Source organism: Pinus tabuliformis, chromosome 1_1 (assembly GCF_031772625.1).
Source record: "Pinus tabuliformis cultivar Carrire ecotype Pingquan chromosome 1_1, CPIR1, whole genome shotgun sequence".
Lineage (NCBI taxonomy): Eukaryota > Viridiplantae > Streptophyta > Pinopsida > Pinales > Pinaceae > Pinus > Pinus tabuliformis.
The window spans coordinates 585,276,578-585,287,549 of record NC_142297.1 but is presented as its reverse complement, the minus strand read 5'-3'; the positions used below and the strand labels follow the sequence as shown (position 1 = coordinate 585,287,549).

Sequence of the window (10,972 nt, the reverse complement as noted above, 5' to 3'; positions counted from 1 at the left end):
ACCACGTTTTACGACGCCGGAACACGTCTCTAGCCTAAACTTCTAGATGTTGTGTGTTAGGTTCCAAAGCGTTTTTAGATTCATTAAATTTATTTTATAGCTGATCTTTCCTAAGAAATTTTCCTTTCAGGTTCACCACGTGATGTAGATGTACAATTCCTAAAATGCAATCTAAGATGATAAACAGTCATTTAATCTTCTTTCAGCAATGAAAATCCTAGCTACTAAGGAAAGAGAGATGGCGTTCTTTCAACAAAGAGAAAAGAACACAGAACACACACTATATGAACTGTCCTAAATCAAACCAATCAAACAGTCTAAATGCAAATGCACATGCATGTATTTGTTTTCAGCCTTCTTAATATGTAAATGATAAAAAGAAAGCTAATGCGCAAATCTGAATTATTTTTCAAAGCGACAATTACTAACAAGTTTCTTTTCGAGACAAAATGAGGACAATAACAACACTTTGCGATTTGGAATTGAAAATTTTCTTTCGACACTAGAAAAACTACTAATTCAAATCGAATACAAGAGTAACAGTGTAATCGACTATCAAGAACAATTAGATTCTCTTCTATGACTGAAAACGACACTTGCGACACTTTCAAATCAAGAAACGACAGTATGATTACGCTACTTCTTTGTAAAGGAGAACTGAAAATGACTCAAAATACACAAAAACATTTACAGTTCTTTGCACAATGGAGGCGGAATAACAGCAAGGAAGGGGTTTCAACAGAGGTGTACTGATTACAGGCAGCAAAACTCCTGAATAGATCTGAAAAGAGTGAACACAGAAACCAAAATTTAGGAACAAGGCCTAGTCTGATCAGCGCACCTGTAACACAGTGAATCTGAAATGTAGCGCACCTACTACACTCGGGAAGTGCGATGCATGTGAGGTTCACAGAACAGAGAGTGCGATGGACCAAAGACGAGACTTTGAATGGGTTCCGGGTCACAGTTTGCAGTTCAGTTCAGGGATTTAGGCCGTGCAAGTGGTAATCAGTAAATCAATCACAGGGGTAGATCCAAAGAGGTTACTAGAGCTACCACAAGGGCAATTAGAGAGCTTGTAGATCAATTGTTCAATTCATAAACGAACCCGGGAGATTGACTGAAGCAGCATTGATCTACTTTGCATTCGTAAAACAAATGCAGTTCGAAGGCTAGCTGGCTTGGCTTCAGGCTCCGTCTGTAAGTTTATAAAGTAAACAAATGTAGATAAACAAACAATCTATTCGCTCCCCAGCGGAGTTGCCACTTTGTTATCGGGAAAACTAGTGTCTATATAGAACTGCTAGTCCCACTAAGGGTGATAGCTACCTTAGAAACAAACACACTAAGTCTACTTTCTTTTTCCTTTATGAGAGATAGATGAGAGAAGAATAAATGAGACCAGCCTCTATCTTGCACTCGTTTCCTTACTCGGTTCTTCTCCCTTCTGATAGTCTTTTGCTACTTGCTTCCTTGTATACCCAGCTTCAAAGAGTACCTGTAGAATCACAACAGCATAACACTATACGAGACCATAGATCTATTATCATAAGCAATATAGGATCAGATGTATATTAACCACACAAATGCATAAAACATCAATCACACAAGCATGTGGAGGAAAACTTGGATAGCTTTATTAATAATCAAGAAAAAGCAAAGAGGATTACAACCAGTTGTTCTGACCCAGCATCATCCTCTCAGCAAGAAGCCCTTCTTCACCTCATGAAAAGCTTAGACCACCCAACACTATGATATTGCACCAGGAAACCAACAACACTTCCTTACAAGATCCAAAATTCCAGCCTCTGGATCTCTGGGATGAGGGATCCATATATAGATGTTTTCAAGGGGGGTGAGTCAGCTTTTGAGATTTGATTAGTGTCTTCTCTCTGATAGTTCTTGATTCCACTTGGATATTGATGATCTCTTACTCATCCCTGGTCGAATTCAGAGAGGCAAGTGTCACAGGAGAGGTTTCTGGAAGATTCCATGCTCCTCCACCTTGCGGATTGACTTTTCCATTTGTCTCTTCTCGCCCATCGCACCCCATAGAAGGGTTTTTTGACATGCATCACACCTACTTAGTGTATTCAGGTGGGATGCAGCGCACTTTGCCTATGGAGCAGGTGAAATGGTCCAGTTTTGACCAGTTCTGAGTAGATTTTCATGGAGAACTTCTGGGAGAAGATGTAATCAGTTGACCTTGTTCTTTTAGGGGTCGGAACAACACTTTTAGGGACTTAAGAGCCCTTGGTTTATGGACATTTATGATTGGGGTTGCAGTGCCCAAAAATGTCTATAAAAGAACCTCAACCTCAAAAGGGAGGTTTGAATCTGTGATGGTTTAAGGATGACCAACAACTCTGGAATGCTTAATGCAATTCCTGGAACTCTTCCAAAAATGACAAGAAGTTGAAATATTCTGCAAGAGGAAGTGTCCCCAATTCTTTGAAGAGGCATCACCAACTGAAGGCATGTTTAGGGGCATCTTTATCTTTGGCTACAGCTCTAAATATAGTATGGCAGGTTGTATCTCAAGCTCGCTTGATGTGGCTTTGAAGCTTGTAGATGACAATCACTTCCCCCCTGTCAGATACAAGGGGAGATGATGGAGAAAACTCAACTGCAAGATTTTTCAATACTCTAGAACATGTTCAGACATATGACTGAAATATCTTCTTGGTTGTTGATGCCCATTGCCAAAAAGTGATCCATCCAAGATGAATCTTTGTTCTTGCAATAGGCTTGTTTTTGAAGCATCTGTGTGAAGAATGAGTGGTTTTATGACAGTGCTCACATGGATGAGGATAAAAATAGTGATATTTCATATGGCCAACTTGGTCACAGTGTTGGCATTTCACAATTTTTTGTGGCTGGTGTGGAAGAAGACCAGAATCTAAAACAGTTGAAGGTGAACTGTCATGAGGAGCAGGTGAAGATGAACCGTCCTGAAGAAATCTAGCACTTTGAAATTGGATTAGCTTGGAGTAGTTTGGAATATGAAAGGACACCTTTTTATCATATCCAAGACCTGTTCTGTGCTTGTTGGGGACAAGCTCTTCCCAAGGTCTGATGATTTGTTTGGGAAGTGCAGGCTGAATTTCTGCGTCTTTATGCAAAACTTCTCTTGAAATTGGCACTTGATGGGGATCAAACTCAACAATACTGACTTCATGACTTGCTGGTTGTTGATGTATGTCATGATTATTATGTTGTTGCAACTCATCTTGCTGAAGCTGAGATTCAAGCTACAAAAAATCAATCTTCTCTTATGTATGTTGCAGGAAAGTTTGAATGTCAAAAAAAGTTGCTAATGTTGATTGTGCTTTCAGTAGTTGAATAATTAAAGTTCTTAATATTTCCAATAAATTTCCAATTTGAGTCATTTTTAAACTTCAATAGGTCAACTCAATTCATCAACAATAATCTAAAATAAATAAAACCCAGTTCGCAACCTTTAATGTTTCAAACCAGCATAGAGAGCAACACCAAACTTTTACAATACTAATGCAGAGAATACACTTGGTAATTTATCCCAATGGACAAATATGGAATGGGTTGATCTGGGACTGTTTGAACCCAACTTCGCATTCCAAACAAGCTGCTGCAGGAATAGGAAATGCAAATCTGTAGTGATAGGCTGCTAGCCGGCTACAGAGATGAGAACAACTCGTCTTTTTCTCAAAAAAATCTCCTACAGGTGTAAGAAATCAACTCGACCTCTGATGTATAGGTGGCTACATCCATACAAAAAGCGATCCAATAGGCACACAAATCTGGAACTGCAGGAGAACCGCAAGTGATAATTGGGTGCACAAAAGAATGACTCCTCCTCCTTCACTGCCACGCTGCTACAAAACTTCTTCTACTCATAAATAAACACATCCTCTTCGGTCTTCTGCTAAAAATAACTCAGTAAGAATCAAAGATGCCTATACCCCTCAGTCCACGTACCAACAATACAATCTTGGAGGGCTTTGAACCGTCAGAAATTGAGGTTTTACATTTGGGTTTCCTTTTTTTCGGGTTTGCATCAAGTAGGGTTTTGATTATTTTAAAACCCTAGATAGTGTCACCAGGGTTTTTTCATAGAAATGGATACTCTCGATGTTGATATTGCCAGAATTCAGGAGGAAAGGCAGAAGAAGGAACAAGAGCTCGCATCGCTTTCGGCTATAACTTTTGATGCAGATTTGTATGGTGGAATTAACAAGTTCGAGGCTTATGAATGCTCCATTCCACTGAATGGGGAAGAAGAGGATCAGGATCCTACTGAAAGAGAGGTTGCTCAGAAATTGGGCTCGTACAATATGCCCAAATCAGTGCTGAAGGATTTTCCAAGAGGCGTAGCGAAGGAGGAGGATGATTTCGAGTTCAAGAAACACCAGTGGATTATTGATAGAGAAGATGATTACAGGAAGAGGAGGCTTAACAGAATTATTTCCCCTGACAGAAACAATGCCTTCGCCATGGGCGACAAGACCCCCGATGTTGTCGTCTGGACTTATGCAGATATTATGCGGGAAGAGGCTCTCAATAGGGAAAAGGAAGAAACCCTAAGGCTTATTGTGAAGAAACACCAGGAAGAGACGGAACATAAGGTGAAGGAGAGAGATGGGGTCAGTTAGGCGCCGATGACTTAGCCTGCCCAAAAGCAGAGGAATTGATGGTACCAAGCTCAGGACCAGGGGAATGCTGCCAAGAAGGAGGTTTATACTTCTTCAAGACTGCGCGAATACCGATATGACAAAAAGGCTCATGTGTGTTTCTCTCTTGGACCATGCAACTCTGACCAATAACGATTAGTGCCCCCATCTACCACTGACTTCCATAACGTTATGCCCATAAGATTTCCATAATATGAGAAATGTTATCTGTAGAATGACAGGCAGATTAAAAAAATGGTTACCATGCAAGCGCTCAGGGCAACACTATTGAGGGAAGCTTAGGGCAATGCTTTTCACAACCAATGGCAATAGTGTTGAAGGCAAGACAACATGTTTCATGAATAATGGCAGAGAGAGGAGTTACATAGGCATAGAATGTGGCTAAAATTTAGTTGATAAGATATTCATCAAATGTAGGATTGATAGCCCAACTTTCAAGCACATAGAAATCACAAAATCAATGGCTTAGAATGGAGTAGGACAGGAAAATTCTCGTTCTGATATCATGTTAAAGTCACATGGAATGTAAATAGGAAAGGTGGATGATAAACATTGAATGCATTATATTGACATGATATACATTTATAGTACATTTATGTGACTGTTGGGTTCCACATCCCAAGGTCTCTTGGACTCTCGTGGTTGTTCACATTCTACACCAACCCATAGAGGATTAAGTGTCCAACAATAATGACTGTGTATTTGTGATCGTGGACAAATTTTCTAAGATGGCTATATTGGCGGTCTGCAAGAAGAGTATCACAGCAGAGGACATTGTGAAACTCTTCTTTGAATGAGTATGGGTACATTTTTGGATCCTGTAGACCATTATATTATATTGGGATAACAGGCTCCTAAGGACATTCTACTCAAGCCTTTGGACACTATTGGACACCAAGCTCACCAAATCGACTGCCTTCCACCCCCAGATTGATGGCCAAACGGAGGTCGTTAATAGGATGATAGTGCACATACTCTGCATGTACAACTTCAAGCATCCTCGAACCTGGGATGAGAGACTTCCATATGTGCAACATAGTTATAATAGATCTCTCCATAGCTCAATTGGTCGCAGTCCCTTTCAAGTGGGTCTAGGATTTCAACTATTGTGTCCGATTGATGTTGCCATGCCTCATGCGACTATGCAGAAAAAATCTACACATGTATTGTCTATGGTTGATAAAGTGACTAGATTTATTGAACACTTCCAACACATCTGCCAGTAGGTTCACGACATCCTGGAGAATTCAAATGCCAAGTAAGAGTAGCAACGTGATCAACATCGGGTTCCACACAAGTTTTAGGTGGGCGACAAAGTCTGGTTGCATTTGTAGATATAACGCCTTATTGGAGCCCATCAGAAGCCCAAACCACTATTATATGGTCCTTACACCATTACCAAAGCTATGGGAGACAAATCTTTTGAGATCAACATTCCCCAATTCCTTGGCCTGTACCCAATGTTCAATGTGGACCAGCTTCGACCACACTTCCCACCATTGCTGGACACATGAGACATTGCAGAACAACTCACACCAAAAAAATTAAAGCTATATTGCATGGAACAGGCCACAACTGATTAGATTATGGACACATAGGTGAAGAAAACTCACTAGAAAAAGATCCAACTATATCGGTTGTCAAAGCTGGCCAACTCTTGCACCAAGGCAAGTGGCTCACTAGGGACCCGGTTCAACAAAAATTTCCTCACCTCATGGAGGCTCTGCACACAATGGGGACCATTTCTTCCTAAGGGGGGAGGAATGATCCAGGTGGATATTGGTGGCCACCCACCTATCCCACCTAGACCTCCAGTCAGTTTCATTTGTTTCCTTGTTTATTTCATCATTTACTATTTTTAGTATTTTTTCAGGTCTTGGACTTCTGAAGAAGTTTTGACCCCCTAAACAGTGTTTTTTTGAGGTCCACTGCAGACCCATAGCGAAAGGTGTACTATGCTATCATGCATGCCTCAACAAGCATATTCAAGTTGTCCTTCTCATCTTTGCCTTTTAGGGTTTCCTTCATTCTCTTTTGCATTTGTTTGACCTTGATGTTGCAAATCTTGTTTCTGGTTTGGTAGTGGTGGGCCATGTGCCTCAACATATGGTTATCCCTGTTAGCCTTTTCAAGAAGCTTCTCTAGATGGCCATTGACTTTGTCTAGCCAATATTCCCTGTCTTCATTGATTTCCATAGCAATTTTGTCTTCACTGCTCAAATCCTTTACTAGTAGGTTTTGGTCTCTTTCTTTTTGCAATGCCTTTTTGAGACCCATTGTCCTAGGCCTCTTCCTTCGAACCTGCTTCTCCTGTTCATCATGCTTATCATGCTCTAGCACTGCTTTACCTTTGACCTCTTGCCTCAACATCCTAAATTTCTCTTTTTCCATCATTAGTTGTTTGACCTTGAGTTGACTGTTTTCTTGCTCAAGGAAAGAAATGATAAATTTGGCCCTTGCCAAATTGTCCTGGAGCTCCATGATCTGGGAATCCTTATCTTTGATAACTTGTTGTAAGTTTGAATGCTCATCTGCTACCTCCAAGTCAACTAGGTCAAAATCATTCTCAATTAGCTCCTCATCCAACAAATGTGATCCTTGTTGTGCTGATGTAGAAAGCTTGGCCCTTTCCTCAACTTAAGGAGCAAACACAAGTGTTTTTCCTCTCTGGTATGTTTCGTTCACCTCAGGTCTAGGTGCCTTGGGAACCTCCTCTGATTTTTTTGATGACCCGACCTCCATAGGATGTGCTTATGTGTCTTGGTGCTGGCTTGGTGAAGTAGTCTCATGCCTTTGCAAGGCTGCTTCAGTAAAGGTATCCCATGCAATGTTCTTTTCTGCCAACTTATGGAGGACTACAACCTGTTGTAGTGGCTACAACCACCCTCCAAAATATTTCCCTAGTCTGTTTTGGAGCCTCCCTACCAACCTTCACAAAAACTTGCCTTGCTTCATCAAGTCCTCAAGCTTCAATGTCTTTCTTTCTCAAAGGCAGCCTATCGATCACAGTTTGATCTTTTCCCTTCATAGGCTGCTCACCCGGACTTGGGCTAGCTGTAGGCTTAGCAAATTCCCCTTGAAAATTGTGCATTTCAAGAGGGAAACTAGCCTTCCCTCTAGAAATTGTGCAATCCTCTCTGACATCCTGCTGGGCTTTAGGATTGCGCAATCCTGCTAGCCAACCTTCCCAACAGGATTTGCACAAATTTTCCTAGCAGCAAGTTGTTCAGCCCAGGATTTCCACAAATCTGGGTAGCAGTTAGTTAATCTGCCCAGAAATTGCGGAAATCTCCTCGGAAACCAGCCCAGATCCTAGCCAGAAATGTGCATTTTTATCCAGCAGTCCAGTAGTCTCTTGCATGTGCAACTGAGTTGACCGGTTCCCTCCGAGACTGAGAAAAACAAACTTGCATGCATGGGTTGCTTCTCCCAAGGCAACATGCAAAGGCATCCCTTGTTTCAGGGATCTATGTTTAGCAGCTAGAGGTTACATGTAAGGAGCAATTCTGAAACCTCCCACCAAGTGTCGCTTCCCCTAGATTCGTGGCATGTGTGTCACAACCTCGATGTTATCAAAACTCATCAAACGAACGTTGCAAAGCTTATCCCTCACATCAACCTTGCATCTCTAACATCCCACATCACATCTAGGAGCAGTCAGCACATTCAAAGTAGTTGTCTTGGGGTAAGCCCGCTTCCTATGCCCTGTGCCTCATTTCTGTCGCTTTTTGTCTTTTCACTTGTAGGAGTATTGTTTGCTTGATTTCTTTGAATGCTTGCTGTCATTTACATATATCCTAGCTTATCCTAGCTCTATTTTAGTTTTCGATGCTATTTCACTACTGTCGCATGCATGAAATTATTTTGCAGGACATTCGCCCAACCGACGAATTGCCTCACCCACATGCATGATGATCTGTTTGCTGAATCTTTCCTTCATGTTTTGCATGCATTTTCAATCACTTCTGCTATCACTTAGTGTCGCCATGCATTCACTGACTTACTTGCTTTTAGTCACCTGTCGGTGAGTCAGTCCAACCTTGGCCCAGGCTCTGCCTTCACCAAGGCTGCATTGCACAATCTGGGAAAGGAAGGCTCACCTTCCTCTCCAGATTTGTGCATTAATTCCCGGCACTGGCCTCCAGGACTTTTTTGCGCATTTCTGGAGGATAGTGGCTGCTTGGTCCAAGAAATTGCACAAATCTGTCCCGAGGCTAGTAGTCCTTCCCAGATGGAATTTCGCAGTGTACAACCTTCATGATCATTCACCCAGGTATGTTGCAAGTCAGTTCTCATGTTCATTTTGGTTTTCGACTGACATATTTCTTGCTATGAGTGTTTCCATGTCTCTAGGTATCGCAAGTGTTCATCTACCTCTCAACAGTATAGGTACAATGGTTTACAGGAGAGCACAGATTAGGACACCGTTTAGAGCATGCTTGGGGATGTAGTCGATCAAGTGTTTATGAGATTTCCTACTCACGAAGACATCAAGTTTTTCATAGACAAGGACATCAAGCAATAGCATCACAACAAGCAGCATCGTGAATAGCAGCTGAAGACAACATACCAAATGCAATGAATGCAAGAGGAGGGTTGTTGACAACACGGAGGCAGAACAAGGTTGCAAGCTCAAGTAGGTCCATTGATTATGAAAGCAACTTTGGATACTTCAGCTATGGAGTGATGGAACAACATGAAGCTCACACGAAGGCAGAAGATGTAACAAAGAAGGATTTGCAGGTGTTGAATCAGCAACTCAGGAAGAACATGAAGCTACACAAATAGATGAATGAGTTGCAGTAGGATCAGGAACAGCAGTGGGCGCAACATGTGCTCACGGATGAAACTGCTCCCGGGCAAGTTAAAGATCTATCCCAGCAGCTAAGATGGAGTAGACATGGTGAGAAGTGTGGTTGATCGCATGCAACGGATTCAACAACATGCATTTCATTGTGTGTACGCATGCAATCCAACCCATTCAACACACTCACCAAGGCGAAGACAAGAAGCAAGTCCAACTGGAGCTGAATGGGTACTTCGGCAAGTTGACGCACATGACCACCATCACACACTTCAATATCAACACGGACACTATGCATCAGTGTGTTGCTGGTTCAACTATACCCAAGAAGACCATGCACATGTTAGCAGACGAGTTGGATGAAGGGGCCGAACCAATGCATTGTTTGTAATGGAGGCAAGAGTTTGCTTCAGCAATATGTCACCATGAGGTGCATGCACACCATCACGGATGACCAAGCTTGGCATCAAGTCACCACCTTTACCATCACAGGCATGTCATAGAGTTGGTCTCACCACAGTGGACCGAGTGGTAGTGTTGTCTTGCTTGGCTTGCTCAAGCCATGTTGTCTCACATGAGTACATGTGCATTGTAACGTTGAGTCGTGTCAAGTGTAATGCAAGCATCCATAGTTGGACGTAACATTCATAGAGTAGGAGAAGAGTCATGAGGGTAGTTGAACTATCACAAAGGGGAATGTCAAGGGTCACCCCACCCTTTGCTATAAATATTCTCTCATAACTCATTGTATAGGCTTTTGGTCAGCCAAGCTTCTACTAAGACTATCTTGAAGAAGGCTTGGACAGTACTGTAACGTGCCTTGGATTCTCCACTACACGGAGCTAGTACATCTCTTTGGAGGAGTAGGTGGATGTGGATGTAACGTTCCACTGTTGGGGCTAGTAGGTTTACATGGATGTATTGTATGATTTTGACTTACACTTCTTTATATAATAACAGTCAACACATTTTCATGCATATGTCGTTATTGTAGTTGGACTGCTCCGGTATCTTTAATGATTTGTGTTGTTTAACTTACGTACTTGTGTATGAACTGATTCACATGCAATTATATGAATCTTGTTGTTAATCTGTTGAATATGTTGTTAATGCTATCACCGTTTGTGTCGACTCCTCTGTTGGACATCAGACAGACCTTTCACTTGAACCTTTCTATAACAACTGTCACACTTGTGTCGAACTGATCTGTGAGTGTTGTATGTGTTATCTTACCTTGTATGATGTGATTACTGCATCTAAGTGGACTGCTCTACTAGAAGATGTGCATGTCTTTTATGTTGTGTGTTCCTAGCCAAGTTGGGACTACTCCCTTTCAACCTAGAACTCACCTTCACCTCCTCCCCCTTTCGAAGTGTTGGAACCTCTCATACACCTTCCTTGACTCATTGCATCAATCACACCCTTGCCACTGACAGAGTTATCTTACTTGCCTCTATGCGACATCACGGTCAAGGCATTACCTTACGAGCCACTGCTG

The 10,972-nt window shown here is 41.9% G+C and overlaps 1 protein-coding gene across 1 annotated transcript; it reads left to right on the top strand.

Annotated features, from left to right (window-relative positions):
• Positions 1 to 4,097: 4,097 nt before the first annotated feature.
• Positions 4,098 to 4,631, top strand: LOC149214602 (uncharacterized). Its single transcript, XM_089389442.1, has one exon. It carries the CDS (start codon positions 4,098 to 4,100, stop codon positions 4,629 to 4,631), a length of 534 nt encoding a protein of 177 aa, XP_089245568.1.
• The last annotated feature ends 6,341 nt before the right edge of the window (positions 4,632 to 10,972 follow it).

Bases quoted from the DNA above. Each gene is read 5' to 3' on its own strand.
- LOC149214602 (XM_089389442.1), top strand. From the start codon at position 4,098: ATGGATACTCTCGATGTTGATATTGCCAGAATTCAGGAGGAAAGGCAG.